This window comes from Chiloscyllium plagiosum, chromosome 38, assembly GCF_004010195.1.
Source record: "Chiloscyllium plagiosum isolate BGI_BamShark_2017 chromosome 38, ASM401019v2, whole genome shotgun sequence".
Classification (NCBI taxonomy): Eukaryota; Metazoa; Chordata; class Chondrichthyes; order Orectolobiformes; family Hemiscylliidae; genus Chiloscyllium; species Chiloscyllium plagiosum.
Window position 1 is genome coordinate 17,614,444 of NC_057747.1, and position 21,423 is coordinate 17,635,866.

Sequence of the window (21,423 nt, forward strand, 5' to 3'; positions counted from 1 at the left end):
TGTCAGGCTCACTGGTCTATAGTTCCCTGGCTTGTCCTTACCATCCTTCTTAAACAGTGGTACCACGTTTGCTAACTTCTAGTCTTCCGGCACCTCACGTGTGACTATCGATGATACAAATATCTCAGCAAGAGGCCCAGCAATCACTTATCTAGCTTCCCACAGAGTTCTCGGGAACACGTGATCAGGTCCTGGGGATTTATCCACCTTTACCCATTTCAAGACATCCAGCACTTCCTCCTCTGTGCTGGATGTCTTGCAATATGTCACCATCTATTTCCCTACAGTCTATATCTTCCATATCCTTTTCAACAATAAATACTGATGCAAAATACTCATTTAGTATCTCCCTCATTTTCTGCATAACCTCACAAAGGCCGCCTTGCTGATCCTTACCCTTTTGTCCTTAATGTATTTGTAAAAACCCTTTGGAGTCTCCCTAATTCTATTTGCCAAAGCTATCTCATGTCCCCTCTTTGCTCACCTGATTTCCCTCTTAAGTATACTCCTACTTCCATTATACTCTTCTAAGGATTCACTTGACCTAACCTGTCTATACCTTACACATGTTTCCTTCTTTTTCTTAACCAAACCCTCAATTTCTTTAGTCTGGTAGGTATAGGCATTCCCTATACCTACCAGACAGTGCAAAAGGTGGCTTTTTGGCCTATCACTAGTTTTCTGAATGAGCATCAGGACTTGGTGTCATCCTCTTGCTATTCTATTGTAAACCTGTACACAATTTTGACTGAAAAAATTATCTAATACACTCTTAAACGCTTTGATTTAACAAGCCTTCAACACGCTTCCAGGCAGTTTGTTCCAGGTCTGAACCACACATTGTGTGAAAAAGTTTCTTCACACACTGCCTCTACATGTTCTAAGCTATAAAATGTTTTACATTTTAGCAGGGGTTATAGATGTAAATGATATGATTTACCATTACTTTTTTCTTTAAAAAAGCAATATATGTAATTTCTGCAATTGAAACATTCACCCCATCACTTATGAGGAAAGGTTGTTCAGATTAGGCCTGTATCCACTGGACTTCAGAAGAATGGCAAGTGCTCTAATGAAATATACAGTGATGGATGCTGAAAGGATATTTCCCTTTGTGGGGGAGTCGAGAACTGGAGGACAGTTTAAAGTAATGGTCTCCCATTTCTGACAGGGATAAGGAGGTTTTTTTCCCCTCAGAGAGTCAGCCTTTTGCATGCATTTCTCTTCCCCAAACAGTGTGAAGGCAGGATCATTGTAAAAATACTCAATCAGATCTGCAATGATTTTATCAAATGGAAGAATTGACTTGAGGGCCTAAAAGATCTACTCCTGATCCTAATTCTATGTTCCTATAATACAAACATGCTGGTTGAGACTAAACACATTTCATTTTCTTATTTAATGCAAAATAAGACAATGTAAAAGGGATTTAGAATAGCTATAAAAAACTGCGAGGGATTACAGCTTACATTTAGGATTATATTTGATTCAAGTTATATCTCACATACTTACAAGCAGAAAGGTGAATATCACTTTCACCTTTTCATTTCAAAAATTCTACCTCTATTTTATATAATAGAAGTGCATCAAAACTGGTTAACGCTCAGAACTGTCATTGTTTTCAGTGTAATCACCTTATTTTGAATGTCTTTTTTTTGTTAATGCCAGTTCACTATATCATGTTTTTTATGGTTACACAAAATCGAAGAATAGACAGTTATTTAAACTCACAGGATAGACATCTGAATCTTCATTGCACATCTGTAGGAATCGTTCTGGTCTGGCTGAAGAGTGCTCTGGACCCTAAAAGTTATAATTATCTGATCAGATAATTTGTTTATATGGATAGGTAACAGACATTGTGAATATTACAGTGGAGTAAATTCTCAGGATAATCTTAACAGATCTCAACTGATATAATAACCTTGGACATCAGATCACAATTTTCCAAGACGTATGACCAGCAGATAAGAGCCTTTTAATTTACATATTATCAGAACTTCAAGATTTTGTTGAAGCATTTAACCCCTATACCCTGTTTTTTTTTAAGATAAAAGATCTCAGAAATCCGGGATTCACCAGCAGGGAGCACTGTGACAAAAGTGAACCTTGGGACCACGACAGAGAACCCGAATATAAACTACTACAGGTGACAAAATAGACAAAAACACCACTTAAAGAAAATAATTTATATCATAACTTAGTCAAACACACACAGATTATACACTGAAAAGTTGAGGACAAGATAAAGCAGCCTATTTGATCAGTCTCCTATCCACCACCATAAAGAGTTACTCCTTCCATCAGTGGAAAACAAAGGCAGCATCATGAATCATTTACAAGATGCACTGCAGAAACCTGCTAAGATTCTTTCCAATGTGGATCTACTATTTATATAACTAGCAGATGAACTAGCAGCTACAGGCACCCCCAACCTCTCATCATTCTGACTTGAAAGTATGATGCAGCTTTTTCATTGTTGCAGGCTCAAAATTGTGGACCTTGGCTTTAAGAGCACTTTATTGCACCTACACCCGAGTGCGGGAAGCAGTAGTTCAAGAAGGTGACTCACCTCCACCTTCTCAAAGCCAATTAGGGAAGAACAATAAATGCTGCCTTAGCCAGTGACTCTCAAGCCAATGACTCTCATATCCCATCAATTTTAAAGAATTACTATTTATGAAGGAATATTGTATAAATCAATGTGCATAACGTAATATGACAACCAAAATTGATTTCACTGAGCTGTTAATTTTCTGATGGACCTAATTGTGAAAATATCAGTGGAACTCGCTGCTTCTTCAAATATAGCACAGAGTTGTTTAATGTCCATCTGTACCAGTGAAACAGGCATACAAGACATTATAAACTGGTACTTAGGTTGAAGCATTAATTGCTGAGTCAAGCATATAGACAGTGGAACCTGAAACGATTCAATTAATCTAGTAGAATTGATAGATTTCCCATTAGGTTATTACTTAACTAAATGCTAAAAGTTTGATTAAGAATGAAAACAGACTACATGAAATATTTCCAACTGCATAGCTTAAAAGCACTAATTAAGTCACAATATTAATGTAACATGCTCAATACAACGGTTTTTAAATTACATTTGCAATGACTCATTCCACATTAGCTTTGCAATACTGTAATTAATGCTGTTATTTTAAACTGGTATCTAGCTGAATCAAAGATAAGCCTCATATCATTACAATTTCAATTCAGCTTCTGATATTTGTGATATTAATTTCAAGGCTCCAGTTACAAAATGGATGAAGCCTTGGTATTAATTACCTCTGCATAAGTCAGGAGCACAAATCAGCTTAGTAAATTAGAGGAAATAAAACTGTAAATGTGGTCACATTAACAGTAGATTGACAGGATTTTGAAAAGTGGGTTTGAACCGCTTCGAAATAAAATCTCTGACAATGCGCTAGTCCTTTCGAAAAAAACACAATTAGAGCTAAATATAAGCAGTCCTTGCTTTGCCTGCATCCCTATGTTAGTACAATTCTTGATAACTTAGTCACTGAACCACATATGCAGTTCAAGTATTGTTGATCATTGTTGATATTTTATTTCAGCTAAAAAGTCGAGTTTTTAATTTTGTGTCAAATGCAGAACATTTGTGGAAATAACCAGAACAATTAGGCTAAACAGCATGCATCTGTATTGAAATGTGTTCAATTTGCAGATAAGCAGGGATGAAGACCCAATTGGCAGGGCAGTACCACTATTCTAAAAAAAAAGTTATGTGTAATGAATACTAAAATAATGTCATAGGAGGGAAGAGACATGACAATGTCATCAGGGTCTGGGTGGGGGAGTGTAAGTTTAAGCACAAAACTTTACAATCAGTCTTATTTTCAATATTTTGGGTACTGTATGGAGAAGAGAGATGTTTCAGGATCACATTTGAAACTTAGAATGATGAGGGTAGCAACTCAGAGGAATACTAATTGGAAAAATACTTAAAATGAAGCTCAAGTAAAGGTGTATTAGAGAGGGATAAAGGTTGGAAAAATCTCCGCTATCAGGCAAACATTTTCCAGTGAATGATAGAGGAATGTAAGGGGGATGCAAGGATAAGAAAAACGTTTTTTTAGGCATGAGAGATGTTTAGCAACAGAAATGTGCAAATGTATTCTTAAGGCCAGAGGACACGCCGAGGCTAAAAATACTGTACGATAAAGACTAAGGGAATTATGTGGTGAGTAACTCAGCTTCCACCATCCATAGGGCACAAGTGAAGAGTATAATGAAATAGAACATATGCACTTTCAACCATACTCAAGAAGTTCTACACCATCCAGGACAGAGCAGTCTACTTGCCTGGCGCACAATTCATACTCACACTCTATAAAATAATACATTTTTAAAAAGGCACGCTTGCATTTTTTTAAAAACTTGTTTCATGTTCTGTTGCTCTGGGTATGGAATCTGGGGTTTAAAAATGCTTGTAATAGTTACTGTCACAATCTGAGACTAACAACTTTATAGACAAGCAATTCTAACTTCTAGTTGATAACTTTCATCTGCATTTAAAGTTATTATTATGCATTCTTAAGGTTTGCATTCATTGATAATCTCCACATATGGCTGTTGCCACTGTCTCCAAGTGTCAACACCATACACCTGCTTTCCCAGCAAAACATGCTGGGCTTCCTTGGATAATGAAAGGCTTTATCACCCATGTCTGTTGTCAGGCAGACTTCAGCAAGGTCATCTGAATCTCTTAATTTTACACTCAATTAAAGCTACAGTCTTAAAACATAACAAATTTTATATGTCAATTATAACACTATCAAGATGAAGCTATGTTTAACTTGGTCTATTCCTTTAGGGTCACTGCTCAGATCCTTCATATAGTGTGGTGATCTAAACTGGCTCATCTGGAGGTTAATTAGTGACTAAATTATGGAGATTAGTAGCTACTAATAAATCCTCATCAGGGCTCTTGTAGTACAGTGGTAGTGTGAGTTGTTAAAGTGAGGCACTCGAAAAAGCACAGCAGGTTAGGCAGCATCTGAGGAGCAAGAGAGTCAACGTTTCAGGTTTAACCCTTCATCAGTCCAGTCCTGATGAAGGCTTAATGCCGAACCATCAACTCTCTTGCTCCTCAGATGCTGCTTGACCTGCTGTGCTTTTCCAGCGCCATACTTTATCAACTCTGATTTATCCAGCATCTGCAGTTCTTACTATCTCCTGGTGGTAGTGTCCTAACCTCTGAGATGGAAGGCCCAGGTTTTAATCCCATCAGCTCCAGATGTGCGTCATAACACATCTGAACAGGTTGATTAAAAAATACTGCTGCAGGCAAGTTATCCTGGGTGATCTAGTGGTTATACTTATGGCACTTCCATTGCGCAGCCTGAATTCAATTCCTAGTCATGGAATGGTGGTTTCTTCAATTGCAGAAATCAATTACAACTTAAAATTCCTTTCCTTGGACTTCTTAGAAAATATGCTGGGTAACTTCAATGGTAATGTCCCTACATCTGAGTCAGGAGGCTCAGGTTCAAGTCAATTTTTTTGGATGTGTGTCATAATATTCCAAACAGATTGATGAAAATAACTGTACAGTGCAGCAGCAGGAAATGCTGATCACTGTTAAAGGGGCCCTGTGGTGTAACATAACAAGTCTGTCTTAACAGGTTGATTAAAAGTAAGTAAATCCTCAAGGATTTTTATTATGAGGGGAAGGTCTAGTCAAGAAAAACAGCAAGAAATCACTAGCTTTTGGTATCTCAACAATGAAACCTATGTGTAGATTTACATAAAACCAATCTTACCATCCCTTCCATTCCGTGAGGCAGAAGCAGCACAATTCCATTGTGTCTAACCCACTTTGTTTGGCCTGAGCTTATGAACTGATCCAGAATGCATTGTGCAGTGTTGTTAAAATCACCAAATTGAGCCTCCCAACACACCAAAGCATTAGGGTTAGCCATTGCGAATCCAAGTTCAAAGCCTAGGATCAGAAGACAGGTCCAAATAACTTAAAATAAAAATAACCACATGACATTACATTTTCAGTTTTTTGACTACAGTAAAATATGTGAAGATCATTGAATTTAATAGTCTTTATTACTGAATTCACACAATATGAAACAAGCATTTTAATTCAAATATGGAATTTAATTAAAACAATGCATATTTCCATAAATCATCCTCCTTGACCAAAAAAGCATAATGTATTTGTTGATTTCTTAGATATGGGAACAATGTTTTTCCATTTTGTTACATTTGCATCAATGACAAAAGTTCCGTTCCACATCAAATATACAAAAGCTTTGTATTTGGTTTCATATTAAATAGTTCAACAGAACATAGCCCCAAATCAAGCAAATTTTGATGTCTTTAACCATACACTTCTTAAAACTACTAGTTGCTGGAAATGTGACAATTCTTCAGCTTTATCCCTTACTTTGAATTTTTTTTGGGTTAAATGTAAATGCTGATTATATCAGAGTGTTTGGTGCAATTAGTGAGCCTAATAATGTGACAAAGCTAAGGAAGTACTATTCAATTAATAAAAGCAGACAAACTGTTTCTAGCCTGATCCATAGGTTAGAGACCTGCTGAAAACTACAGTTTCCTCTACATCTTTAGGAACAAAATTAATTACAACTTGCAGAAGTTCCTTTTCTTAGACTTCTCAGTAAATACGTTTTTAAATAGTGGGTGTGGCCTAACTGCCCGATCTGTCTGTCTGAATCTTCTCCTTAAGAAAGTGTACAGCAGTGTTGGTTATTTTTATCTAAATACCCCATGGATCGAACAGCTTTACCCTCATGCCACTCTCCTAGAACACTCCCCCACCCTCTGCCCTGCTCTCAAAGAGTCTTGGCATCTTTCAACCACCAGTATTGGATTGTGATGAGAAAAGGTTTGGGGAAAACTGTTTCAGAGCATTATGTGTAGAGGTACTTCTATTTTATTTGTTCATGGGATATGCGCATCATTGGCTATTAATTGCTCATCTCTGGATGCCAGAGGGCATTTGAGAGTCAACCATATTGGGGTGCAGAGTCACATCCAGGCCAGACCAGGAAAGGATGGCAGAGTTCCTTTCCTAAAAGACATTTGGGACCCAGATGCATTTTTACAACAATCATTAGGTCAGCTTTTAATTTGAGATTTTTATTGAATATAAATTTCATCATATGCTCTGGTGAGATTTAAGACCTATATTCCAAAAGTGTTTGCCTGGATTTCTGGATTATTCATCCAGTGACTTCACCACTATGCCTCTACCTCCCCTACATCCCCATTGTCTACACTACAACAGTGACTACACACTTAATCAGTATTTCATTGACAGCAAAATATTTTGGGGCAATCCTGGGTTTGTGAAAGATGCTACATAAATGTCAATCTTTTTTTATCCAAGGGAATCCTGGAATTCTCTTTATAATAGCATGGGTGTTCTTCCATTATTTGGTCTGCAGTGGTTCAAGAAGGAAGCTCACTACCACCTTCTCAAGACATTGCAAATGAGCAAAATTTCAGACCTAGCTTGCAATGCTCATATCCCAAGAAAAAAAAAGTACATATTTGCATCAACAGTGAGAACACAGGTAAATATGGTCATACAGTAATTCATTTTAATATGTGACTTATCTCATGGTTTATTAACCATTACACGAACACTAATTATTTTATTTGCAAAATTAACTATATATATATGCTAATTTTCATATTGTGAAGAAACTTTGAAACTGAAAACATTTCTTGTGTTCTGAAAGAAAGTAACATTTCAAACTGATGCAACAGTGACAACAACTTGTAGTGGCTTTATCATTAAAAAACATCACAAAAGGGTCTCAAAACAACATACAGACAAAATGAGCACTGATCCAAACAATCAAAGGGAGAATCAGATAACTGATTAAAGAAAAATAATGTTTTCAAGAAGGTATTAAAAGAGGAGAGGGGTACAGGTTTAGAGAGGAAATTTCAGAGCATAGTGGTCCTGGTGGCTGAAGACACAGCAGTCAATGGCAGAATCAAGTGCAGGATGGGTGCAGAAGACACAATCTATAAGAGGCCAGCGCTGGTTGGATGAAATTGGAATGGAATGGAATAGCATGAGGTAGGCATGATGTGTGGGAGGATGATGCTAAGTCTGGAGCTTGCGGAAGAAGGAAAGAAACGGAAAGAGGAGAAATGACAAAGGACAATGAGTTGAAACTGGAGCTGTTGAGGCACAGTCAGTCAGCAAGGACAGAGGCAATGGGATGTAATATGGTATTGAAAATTGGCAGCAGATTTTGCATGAGCTGAAGTTTAAGGAAATGTGGGTTGAAAACCGGGTTAGAAGAATATTGAAATTATCCAGCACGGAAACTAACAAGAGCATGGATAAGCATTTCAGCAACAGACAGCTGAGGGAGAATCAGAAAAGGCAATCTATAAGGGTGAAAAATAGGTGGAATAATGTGGTTGAGAAGGTTAGAAGCTCTGTTCAGCATTGCAAAGAATATTGACATTATGAAAAGTCTGGTTTAACCCATGGCATTTTCTCAGGAAAGGTTTGAAATTAGTGGCAAGGCAGTTTGAGAACAATGCTTTCTCTCCTACCAATATTAAACTTGAAAAGCTTCAGTTTCTGCAAGACTGAATGTGGGACATGCAATCTTACATCATTGATTGTGAGAGAGGCAATGGAGAGATACAACTGGGTATCATTGATATACCTGTAGAAGATGCCATGACTGTGAATGCTATGGCCTTGGGGCAGCACATAGAGACAGAGAAGAACACTAAGTCTTTGGGATACTCTGAAGTTAACAAAGGGGTTTAGAAGAAAAGCTATCAGAGAAAATGCTATCAGGTTGAATGCGGAAACAAGCAATTACAGTCCCACCTACTAGCCATTTATTGAAAAATAAGCAAAGTAGCTTTCATCCTGACACCTGTCAAATAATCTAAAATTAAACACATTTTTATGTAAACTAATAAACTGAAAAGTCAATCATGCGTATTTGGATGGCAGTGAGTGTAATTACTAAATATCATTCCAAACTTATGAGCATATGCTCATGTTTGTAAAAAAAAGCAATCTCTCCTTAAATTATATATTACTTGATCACTGAATATTTAGAATTTGAACCAATTTTTGAATTCTGTTATAGGTGAAATTTTATTTCAACTCCATATTTAGCTTCATATCATTTAGTCAGAAAGTTTTCCCGTTGCAGCACTTACAGCCCTAGGTACTCATTTTATACTCGGCATTAACTTGATAGAAAGCATCCAAGTTTTGAAACGGTGCCAGTATAATCTGGCAACATCTGGCAGCCCAGCTATTTGTAAGGCTGTTTTAATGAATCTTCCTTGTACCTATTTATTTGACTGTCACCCAAACAACAGAACTTTAGGGAAATCCTCAAATGCTCTTGTAATACTGAATCAATGGGTTACTTTACAGCATTCATGGCATTAAACGGCAGTACATTGTTAGACCAATTGGGAATTATCCATATTTTACAACCTCCATTAATCACTTATTGGGAGTCTATTCACATACCAGAAGTTTTATTTAAAACAGAAATGTGGCCTGTTGTTTAACACAAACGCTGATCAATTCATTGAAAACTAAATTGAAAATTAGGCCAAATGCAGAAATCCTCACAGGAAAATGCAGCTGCAAGCAGTAAAAAGGAGCCTACATTTCATAGAAATAATAACAAATTTCTCAAAAGAATGGAATACTGTAAATGCAAAATAAACATGGCAAAATGCAAAATGAAACATTAAAACTGGAAACACACAGCAGGTTAAACAGCAGTTACAAGTGTTCAGAATGTCCAAATAACGAAATGGACCAGTATATGAAATGCCTTGTACATTCAATGGAAAAGTTGACGGCTAAGGAAGTAAATCCTGAGGGTGGAGTGGAGCCCAAGGGTTAACTCAATAATCAAAAGGCAAAGGTGGGAAGGAAATAAATATGACAGCTATCACTTGAGAAATGGAGCTAAAAGCAGATAAATTCCCTGATCCAGATGGGTTTGTCCTAGGTAATTAAACTCAAAGAAAAATGATTTTGACTTCATGTCACATACCTAAGACACCGAACTCAGAAAGTGAACTGTTGCAAACAGTGTAAAGAGCTTGATCTGGCCACAAATGGTTTATAGGGAACACAAGTCTTTTGCAAAAGGGGTTGTGGATGGGGTGGTAGTAATCCAAGAATTCTTGAATTCATTTCCAACCCTGGGGGAACTGGAAAATTGACAATGCAAATTAAAACATGTTGAAAAGAAAAAAGAAAAAGCAAGTAACTACAGGTCAGTTGCCTTAACATCTGTTTTTAGGAAAATGTTAGAGTCTACTGTAAAGCATGTACTGGCAATGCATTTAGTGACAGGTAATGAAAACTTGGCTGTCATACAAAAGGAATGTTTTCTTAGAATTCACCAAGAACGGAGAGATTATGTAGGACAATCAAGAAATTCCTTCCTTACCTATTAATAAAAAGAATCAAATCTGAATGTTTTATCTTAAAGGGAGAGTTATTTCCTTTTCTTTGAATCAAGGAGGTAAACTAATAAAGATATTCAGAGAACCTGGAATAAGTCAACTGCCAATGCTAGCTATTGATACAATTTGTCTTCCAGAAGGGTGACAGAGAAAAAACTATTAATTGGAAAGTCATCCAACTATACAACATTGGATTAAAACATGACTGAGTAAATAGAAATTTGTAATTGGAGGAGCGAATATTGGAAACTCGGAGCAGGAGTAGGCCGATTTGCCCTTTGTGTTTTCTCCATCACTCAATATGTTCATGACTGATCATCTATCTCAATGCCATATTCTGTTTTGAAGTCACAGCCGGAAGAGTCTAAGTTCTTAAAAAAAGGACTCCATCTTAACAACCATGTCCTCAAGCCTTCCGACCAATGCAGCTCGGAATAAAATTTCCAAAATGCCATTTTAATCTTTTTGGAGTCACAAGTAAGAGTCCCAATGCCCTCTCTGATTAAATGTGATGGACTGGCGGGGGGGGGGGTGGGGAGAAGCAAAAGTGTGGCAGCCACTGTTCAAAAAAACTGACTGGCTGATCACCTTCTTCTTGTTCCGGCAGCCCAATACTACGGATGTTCTTTCTTCAACCTTGATTTTCGAAATCGTCGAGCTGCTTCTCTCAGGCCCGTACCTGCTTCTTTCAGGTCTGGATCCGTCCTGCCAAGGATTTGGCCATGGTTTCTGATGCCATGGTCTGCTACTTGACCTCCTTTATGCACTGTCTGAGACTCTGCATCTCCCACTCATTCTTCTGTAGCATGGCCGAGATCGTTCCAGCCCAGCACGAGTCTCTTCCATCACTGCCTCGATCTTTTCCCAAAGTTTCACGAACTCTGAAGCCAGACCTTGCTGTGCAGGTAAATCCAGCGGGGGTTCCACGGTGGTTGACGCTGCAGCTGTGGGTGCATCCATTGCTGCAGAGGAATGCCCTGCTTGTTGCGATCCACGTGGCCTTTTGCCTTTAGTCATCTTCCCTAATTGCTAAAAAGGATATATAACAATTCTAGTAGCTTAAACCTACAGTTTTTTTCCAAAACAGCTGAGATATGGAGGGTAAAAGCACCACCTCGCCTGAGTTATGGTGCAGAGCTCAGCAAGGCAGACCTGTTAGATCGCTGCCAGCTTGAATCCCCATCCCTCATATTTTTAATATATTAAAAAGTTATCAAGTATCCGGAGTCCACTTTGGTATGAAATTCCACAGGTTGACCACTTTCTAACTAAATAAATGTGTTCTCATTTCAGTCCTAAGTGGTTGACTTAGTCTATCCTGAGACTGTGACTCCTGCTTCTAGTCTCTGCAATCAGGGGAAATAGTTCAGTTAGACTTCCTCTCATTCTTCTAAACTTGAACGAATAGAGGCCTAGTTAAACTAATTTCTCCTTATAAAATATTCCTGGTATTAGGCCAGTCAATCTTCGCTGCACTCCCTCTTTTAGATAGGTAAATAACCACTTAACTGAAATCTTTGAATCCTTAATAATCTAGTTCTTGTTACCTCGACACCAGTTCTGGTGCAGCACTCACTCGAATCAAAGAGAAAGGATTTCACATACCTAACACACCAAACTCAGAAAGTGAGCTGTTGCAAACAGTGTAAGGAGCTTGGTCTGGCCACAAATGGTTCATGGGGACGCAAGTTTTTTTATCTACATCTTGATCATGTAATACATGATGACGATGGCTGCAAAAGTAACAAAGCATGAATTAAGATATTTTCAATTCTGTCCCTTTAGAAATAAATACCAGTGTTTGTTTGTTTTCTTTTTATATGGTCTTGCTAATCTGTGGCAAAATTTATAGTTATTAAGGTATTGGTACTTCAAGTTCTCTTTGCTCCCCCATCCCATCCAGTCTCACATCCACCTAGTTTTAAGTGACATTCCTGCTTTCTGACTAAAAATTACAAACTCACATCTATCTGCACTGAGTTTCATTTGTCAACTATTTGCCAACTCTAATCTGATTTGTTGCAATCCTCCACTCCTTCAATTTGATATAATCCATAAGTTTGGAAATTGGGTGTTCAGATTCAAGGTCCCAGTTGTTAATGCAAATTGTGAACAAATTGTGAATAACTATGATCCTATTGCTGACTCTGTGGAGCACCATTTCTCAACTGCTACCACTCAAATCTGCTAACCTTTACTCCCACTCGCCGTTTTTGTTCCTGAAACCAACTAGCAATAACTGGACTTGAAACATTAAATCTGTTTTTCTCTCCAAAGTTGCTGCCAGTACTGCAGAGTTTCACCAGCATTTTCTGTTTTTGTTCTATTATACGAATCCATTCTGGTGCTTGGACCTGAATCTACATTTTCTTTAATAGGGTCCCTTATCGAAGGCTCTTTGGAAATCCAGATGAAATTAGATTGACTGAATTACCATTGTCTACTCTGTCTGTTATCTTATCAAACAAATCAGTAAGATTGGTCAAGCAATTTTCTACCTTTTGAAATTCTTACTGAATATTCTTGTTACATTTTTCTTTTACGTTCTTATATTCTCTTCTGTATTATCTTCCCACTATCAATGTTACGTTACAATCTATAATGGCTTATGTTCTATCGCTGTTTTTAAATGTAAAATTATGTTAACTATCTGTCAGTCTTCTATTTACTCAAGAAAAATAAATTACATTAACCTTTAAGAAAGTGTAAATTATAAATTCAACAGCAACAGGTTTTGGAATAATTGAATGCAAACAAAGCAGGCTATATTTGACTCTATTATCTCAAAATCAAAAAGTGTAAACTGACAAAAATAACTCAGCTTTCCATAGATTTCACATTACAAATTTGACACAATGTGATGTGGAAGTTTGGGTTGCGCACTAATTTTAATACTTCAATTTACCTGAAGGTGCCTCGCTCAACATCTTGTCCACTTAGCCTTACGTGTATTCCTTCTTTCAGCAAAGAACCAAACGCCATATACTCTGCCAATGCCCAATCAACCATTTGATTCTTGACCATCTCCGCTCGCCCCCTCAGGATACGAGACAAACCTGGAAAAGTTATCAATGGTTGTTCAGGTAAATAACAAAAAATGGTAAAAGAAATTGAAACAAGATGTAAATATCAGTGATTAAAAGACTAATTATCCTTTTTTTTAAATGGTATAAATCAAACCTTTCAATCTGGAAAAAGATTCAAATTGTTCCCTCCCATTAAATATATTTTTAACATTTTATTCTGAGAGTATTATTGTTCATCTTTTAGTTGGCGACATCTTGCCTGAGACACTAGCCTCCAAGATAAGTTATTTGTTCACGTTGCAGTGAAGAATTTGTGGGCATAACATACATAGGCTAATACATGAGATCAGTACTGAGAAAGCAGTGTATTGTCAGTAAAACTACTTCTGTGGAGGGAGATGTAAAATGTCTCAAGGCTTTATTCAAACAGCAGAATATAATACCAATACCATGCACAACATTCTCCTCTCAGGCACAACCACCAAAAGCACATGATCTGACCATTCTTTTTCGCTTTGTGGGTCATTCGTATACAGCATACACTGGCCGTCACAGTTCCCTACCGAGCAATCCTGTCTGCAATGAACTGGATGGCCTGACGATAAACATAAAAAGTCCCAGATAAATGCAAGCTGTACCTACTCTGTACGTTACAATTCTATTTTATTGTTTGAATAGTATAAGAAATAGATTCAATCTCTAAAGGATGTGGTATGATCCAATTTAGTACAAATCCTTTTTTTCCTGAATAACAAGTGAAATTACTTAGTATTCATGAACAGATGGAAAGCAAAGTCCTACATATCAATATCCTTAAGGATCCCAGAGTGGCGAGAATCCAATTAAGAGATTTTGAGTGATTTTGGCTGAAATGTTAACTTCTGCAGATGTATGGTCAAGAAGACGGTTCCCAGCGCACTCATTTACAAGATAGAATACTGTGTTTGATAGAAGACTTTGCAAAATATTTGAAAGAAAGACAGACAGGCATGCATTTAGACAGTGCTTTTGGCAACTCTCAGAATTTCAAAGCAGCTTATAATTAATGCTCAGCAAAGGACTCAGTTTTATCCCTCTCCACCCCTATCTCAATGAATTTAAATCATTGTATGAAACTAAACTCTTCTTCTGTCATCTTTGCCCTTCTGCTTAATTCTTTGGACAGGAGTCATCTCTGTGCTCCACAGACTCTTTCGCCCATTTCCACAGTCTTCCCACCTGAAGCCCTCTTCTGGCCTCTTAACTGCTTGATCTCTTCATTAAAAAACTGTTGATGTGACATCAGCCACCCTCATTTCTCTGTTTCCCTTATCCATTCTAACTTCTCTCCCTCCGACTTGTTGCACTTTGTTCTCTTTGTTATCAAACGTTCTCTTTGTTATCAAATGTTTTAACAATGGTGATGCAGTTGTTGTCTGGTATGGTAAATTCCATCTTGCAGAAGCTGAACATCAACTCTCTCTCCTTCCAATCTGCCTCAAGATCATGACGACACCACTGAACATCAAGCTGTTGTTTCCAGGATGTAACTGATCAGGTCAGATGTTCTGTCCTCCACAGCTTCCTGGTAAGGATGGCTGTTTCCTAAAGGATGTTAGTGAACCAGTGGGGTTTTCCAACCATTGGCAATAGTCTTTTGATCAGCATTAGACTCTTAATTCCAAATTTTTTATTGAATTCAAATTCCACCTTCTGCCATGGCAGGAATCAAACCTGCATCCCTGGAATATAACCGAGTCCCTGGATTACTTATCTAGCAATAACACCACTCGGACCAGGGCTGGCACACAGTGCAGGTGTGAGATTGACATAGCACAATGATATACAGCAATATGTCCACTCTCTTGATTGATCACTGCTGGCAATCATGACAAGCTATTTGACTTTGTGCCTGCATTAAAAGGTAATTCAAGATATAGAGTACTCTAAACACATGAACTCCAGCAAGGCAAAGTGGGGCAGATAACAGCAAAATCCGTACCTGATTTTCTCCTTTCTTGTCAGAAGACACAAAGATCGACTACAATATTCTTTCCCCACAACACCAATTAACTGAAACTAGTCATTCAGTAGTATCTAATTTCTTTCAGTCTGGCTGGTTCCATTCATAACAGCCAGTGAAATTACCCATTGAGCCATTATGGGCTTGAATTAGGTTACGAATTAACAAACAGAAATCAAAGTCCACTGAGGATGCACGGAAGTGTTTGTCTGCAGTGAAATATAAGTAATGACAGAAAACCATTTCCCACAAACATTTTTAGAATATGTAGCAAAGAATTTAATTTAATAGCTATATAATAGGCACATAGATGGTTATCAGGCATATTTTCCCCAGGAACATCTGCCAATCATTGTGTTGTGTGCAAAACATACAGTGAATCCTTCAGAATCCAGGGATTATTAGTAGGTATTGCTGCATGACTGTTTCCATTGGAATTCATATATACTTAAAAATTTACCAGAAAGTGCTGTTTAAAAACATTATTACTAAGGTTTCTTTTAAGATGATATGATGCTTAAGAATCTAGATTAAAGACATGAAGATAAATAACACAATTAAGAAACAGCCCTTAGCTGTTATACATCATTGATAAAATCCTTCATGCACATCTGGCACATCGATAATAAATAGCATAATAGCTCTGTTTTTTGTCAGCTTTTGAAGTCCTATCAGACACCCTATGCATGATATCTGTGTTCCAACAATCTTGTTACCAAGTTTTGATGGTTCAAACTTAAGAAAAGTCTGGGTATTTCACTTGAACATGAGTGTCGTAGCCTAGAATATTTCAACAGGTATACCTGTTTTATTTTAAGCACTCCAATACATGTAAATTTCACTTCCATACTGAACAGAAATGGAACAAAGACTTTAGCAAATATTACCCTGGAGAATTTCTTCAGCTATCAAGCTATAATTATCTCCTTTAAATAAATCTGTGATTAGCATAATTACTGAAACCATTATCGGTAAGGATGTGTTACTGTTTATGTCTCCACCTGGAAAAATATGTGCACAGTGAAATGGAACAGTAATTTCTTAGTTGCATGGAACTTGATGGAGCTCACTGTGTTGGACTAAACTGATAAACCCTGCTTTGACAAAATGAATGTCATTGTCTCAATTTTACCAGGCCAGGGAAAATATAGATGCAACGTTTTTCCAGATAGACTTCACAACTTATTTTCTTTTCATTTATGGAATATGGGTGTCACTGGATAGCCCTGAATTTATTGCCTATCTCTAAATGGAAAAGGTGGTGATGATCTGCCTCATCTGTTGCAATCCATCGTGTGTGTGTGTGTGTGTGTGTGTGTGGGGTGTTAGGATTCTGATCCAGTGATAATACAGCTCCAAGTAAGAATAGCTAAAGCTGTTTTTTAATTCATTCATGGGATGAGGGTTACTTTGAGGTATTTCTTCCCCATCTCTAATTCTTCCTTTGTGTTACATATTCCGCCAACAGCAGAATTTTCCCTGAAGTGGTGTCCAGTGAGTTTTAAATATAGAATAGTATCCCTAGTGTCGAAATAGACCATTTGGCCCAACAAGTTCACATCACCTTCCGAAGAGTACCCCACCCAAACCCATTCCCCTACCCTATTATTCTATATTTCCCATGATTAATGCACTTAACCTACACATTCCTGAACACCATGGGCAATTTAGCATGGCCAATTCACCTAACCTGCATATCTTTGGGTTGTGGGAGGAAACCAGAGCACCTGGAGGGAACCCACTCAGACACAGGTACAATGTGCAAACTCTACACAGACAGGTGCCTGAGGCTGGAATCAAATCTGGGTCTCTGGCACTGTGAGGCAGCAGTGCTAGCAACTGAGACACCGTGCTACCCAAATATGATGCCAGCAGTGTGAACAATGCAAGGTCCTAGTGATGGCAAGCATTTCCATCTTTGCTGCTGCATGATTGCATAAGAAGGGTGCTCTCAAGCCCGAATGCACACTTAATTAGGGGAGCAGCAGAAGAATGCATCAAAAATTCACCACAAACTCTGGTAGGAAGTCCTCTCTGAAAATCCCTGAAATAAATTTTAGCTGAAAAAAAGGAAAAATTTAGCTCTGGAGTTCTGCATTTGTGTTCACTTACAACCTTTTTACAATATTGTTTCTCTTTCCAGAGAAAAGGAGAAACAATCACTGGTGCCCTTAACAGTTGTTTGTGAATTTTACTGGTAGACTAATTTGACTTTAACAATAATTTGCAAAGGCTAAAGGACTGATTCTCAATCACTCTGTCAAGTATAAATGACCAATGGCAGAAAATGGTGTTATGTCACTGACTGCCCCCAATTACACTAGCATTGTGGTCATCATCCTAGGTAGGGTTCAGAGTGGCAGGCAACCTGCTTCAGCTTGAAGTTTATGTAATGTGAAAGTAAGGGTGTTGTAACAATATGAAAGCTCAGGATTTGAAGCTTAGTTTCACGGTTTCTTACAACCATCCTAACTGAAATATAATTGCACAGACCACAGATTGAACCTGTAAGCTTTTTGACTTATTACAAAACTGACAGTTGGGTTTCTTGTTCTTCCTCATTTTATTGTACTCCTATTCCATCTTTTTATAAGCTGCTGAAAAATCCATTTAATGATTGCATCAGTTTAAAAGTTGCAATACTACTTTTGTAATATGTAGTAAAAGACTAATTATATCGGTGTACAAGAAACACTGTCAGGCTGGCAGGTCACTTCAAAGGTGCAACATGAATCAAATTTTATATTTCCTTTTTTTATATTAAAATAATTAAACACACCTGCAACCACCTTTATCCAATTCTGCCTCTATTTCAGCCAGTGACAGATTTGTCACTTTACCAAGCCCAGCATGGATTGGCGGGGGGGGGGGGAGGGCACAAGCTGCAGATGGCCAAAAACATACTGCTGTAGTCTAATGCATAAAAACGACTAATGGGGTAATATGAATCCTGCTCTGCTCAAAATGTATTTTATTTGAATATTAGACATAAGCTTGTATTTGGCTGGCTGACTGTGGAAAGTTCACATTTAAAGCAATTCAACATTCATGCCAAATTAGGAAAGCAGCTCATTTGTGCTCCTTTGAGCAGCAGATGGTGTTTGCTTTGACCCACTGCTCCTTTTCAGTCCACCTCCCACTCCACAGGCAGTTTAGTCAGCTAGCAGCTAACACTGTTAAGTTTTTGATAAACAAAAACAAGTTCAAGCCCAAATTAGAAAATAAATCAGCTCATACCTGATAGTGTTAATCTCCAGAAATATTTCTGACACAAAATATTTGCATTTAACATAATGTCACCAAACATCCATGATTTGTTCACTTATACCTGAATGAATGGTAAAATCCTTGACTGGCACTGAGCTGGCTCCATTCCCAATATGCTGGAGGACTTCTCCAGAAACACCAGTGGGGGCGCAAGTCAAACTCTTTGGCTCTCCACTTTGAGTAAAGAAACCTAAGATAAAAGTATAATGTCTTTGTAATCATTAAGCTGATGGTACAAGGAAAAATGATAAATTTCACTAAAAGAATTAACTTAATTTTAAATACTTTGAGGTATCATTTAATACTGATACTATTTATCAAGAAGTGTAACAGCAAAACAAGGTCAATGCTTATTTTGAGACTTAGGTTAACAAAGTGTTGAGGTTATATTTCAAATATAATAATATTATATTTGAAATGGAAACCAGTTTGATAATTTGTTTTTACTTACATTGTATTTTTAAAACTACCCTCTTTCCAGTTCAAGGAGCTCATCAGCACATTCTCTGGGGCAATTAGAGATGGGCAATAAATAATGACCCAGCCAGTGAAGCCCACGTCCCCATAACAAATAAAATAAACTGTTGTGAATCAAATTTTAAAAATAGCTATAAGTTTCTACTGGCTTATTTCTATACCTTTGTATAGAACCAATTCATCAATTCATCTTTGTGTAACTTTACAAGAGTCTGAGACATTTAAACTCCTATTAGGCTATCACATTTTGCCCACCTGGCCAAGGGGAATCTAGCCATTCTTTGATTTCCAGAATTTTCTCATCCTTTGCTCTGGTAAAGGCTTCCTCACAAATTCTGTCATAGTCTGCTACTTCCTCCTAGAATCATACACAGTCAACAAATGTATATATCAGTTTATGCCAAACTAGGTACAATGTCTGCAGGTAACATAGCTGGAAAAAATCACAATCAGAAAACCAAAGCAGAATTTGGTTGATTGTTTTAAAATGCACAATATAAGTTGAATAAAAATCACTATTTTATATTTAATTATTAATTCACAATCTTTAATAAAGTCATGATTACAGCAAGTCTCATTCCAATTAAGTTCTCATTACAATTTCTGCAATTTACAAAGAGGAGCCACCTGAAATTAGACCAGGTGCTCCCCACAGGAGGGGAAGAGAAAAGTAAGTCAGTCAAGCACTACCTGACGAGATCTGGCAGTACATGTCCAAACCATTACTGGAGAATGTCAAATCAGCCAGTGTATACATGAAAAACATGGGGGTTATTGATACTGAATTGCAACTGTGGATCAAAACTATATGTCGTAAGTACAGAATTGTAATAGCAATCTGGTTAAAGAGCCCCACAGTCAGCTGCATTTAATGGTGGCAATGGGAGTCTTGCCACAAGCTGGATAACTGGCAGAAGGCCCGCATCATCTCCTTTTGGGAAACCTGCTGATTTAAGTGCTAATTAGGCACATAGACATGCTGGGCCTTCCTTAGGATCAAGGATCCTGGAGCCAGACTTCCCACCGACTGGAAGTTGCTGGCCAGACAGAGCTCTCAACTGATTGTTAGTGCCAATGCGAAGCTGCTGGTACTATACACACATTTGGCCAGATTCATTAATGAATGGGACCCATGTGCAAGTGAGTGATGGAGGTATGAGAAGTATTGGGTGGGTAGGAGGAGCGGCAGGAGCTAAGGACAGGAAGGAAGCTTTCAGTGGGCCTCCCCTTCCCGAGGCTGTGTCCCCTAACCAGGCACTGTGTCCTTGGATGAAAGATTCCCCCTTGCTCACTTCACCCCCACTTAAAGGTCTTAATTAGTGACAAGGCAGAAGTGGTAAGCCATGGGCCTTACCATCGGAACTTTATTTGCAGCAGAGGTGGAATGATGTTGGGGATACCAACCATTACATTTCAATTGAGTAAATGCCCGCTACCATCAAACTTGTCATGGGAAGTATATTAAAATCCACCCAATCAAGCAATTTTCCTTCATTAAGACTACAAATTTGAGACACAACTAATTACTGGTACACAGTGCAAACCTCATACTCCTGCAGTGTCAGAACTCCTTCAGATATCAATTTATCTGCATATTTCTTCAGAACAGATGCTTGCTGTTGGATCTGCTTGTACATCAGTGGCTGAGTGAACATTGGCTCATCCATTTCATTGTGTCCCCTTTTACGATAGCAAACCTACCAGTTACATTAAGATGGAGGATATAATTATCCAAGCTCAAAACCTTTCTTGTATTGCATTATTTATTTTGCAAAATTATTAGGACCTCAGATGGTGTCAGAATTTGTTTTAAAAGCTTGATTGAAAAAGAAAATCAAGCCTACTATTTCAATTGCTTTAGTCAAAATGTGACAACAAAACATTCAAAAATCTTCATGAACACTCAAAACGTCATTTATTGAGCTATTTAAATGATCCTGTATGATCAAGTTGATTATTTTTGATACTGATGGCTTATTCTGAGAGGTGAAATGGAACTTTTCAGATGCACACTGAAGCTCTCCCCATTTTGTCCAAAATTATGGACTGATCTCCACACCTGTGGTAGTTAAGGAGCAAAAGTCTTAAATTGCATCCAGGAACCTTTTTTTCGCTCATATATAGAAGGCCCAACAAGAGGGGGGAGGATTTGGACCTAATATT

The 21,423-nt window shown here is 37.7% G+C and overlaps 1 protein-coding gene across 2 annotated transcripts in view; it reads right to left on the minus strand.

The window, feature by feature from the left end:
* The window catches only part of ogdhl (oxoglutarate dehydrogenase L), a 98,830-nt gene that overhangs the window by 19,020 nt on the left and 58,387 nt on the right, over window positions 1–21,423 (minus strand). For both annotated transcript variants that reach the window (XM_043679035.1, XM_043679033.1), the window contains exons 12-18: window positions 20,805–20,957; window positions 19,516–19,618; window positions 18,845–18,973; window positions 13,394–13,544; window positions 12,094–12,221; window positions 5,793–5,971; window positions 1,732–1,803 (exon numbers count right to left, since the gene is read on the minus strand). In XM_043679035.1, the coding sequence (XP_043534970.1) occupies window positions 1,732–1,803; window positions 5,793–5,971; window positions 12,094–12,221; window positions 13,394–13,544; window positions 18,845–18,973; window positions 19,516–19,618; window positions 20,805–20,957 (915 nt within the window). The remainder of the gene's footprint in view (window positions 1–1,731; window positions 1,804–5,792; window positions 5,972–12,093; window positions 12,222–13,393; window positions 13,545–18,844; window positions 18,974–19,515; window positions 19,619–20,804; window positions 20,958–21,423) is intronic.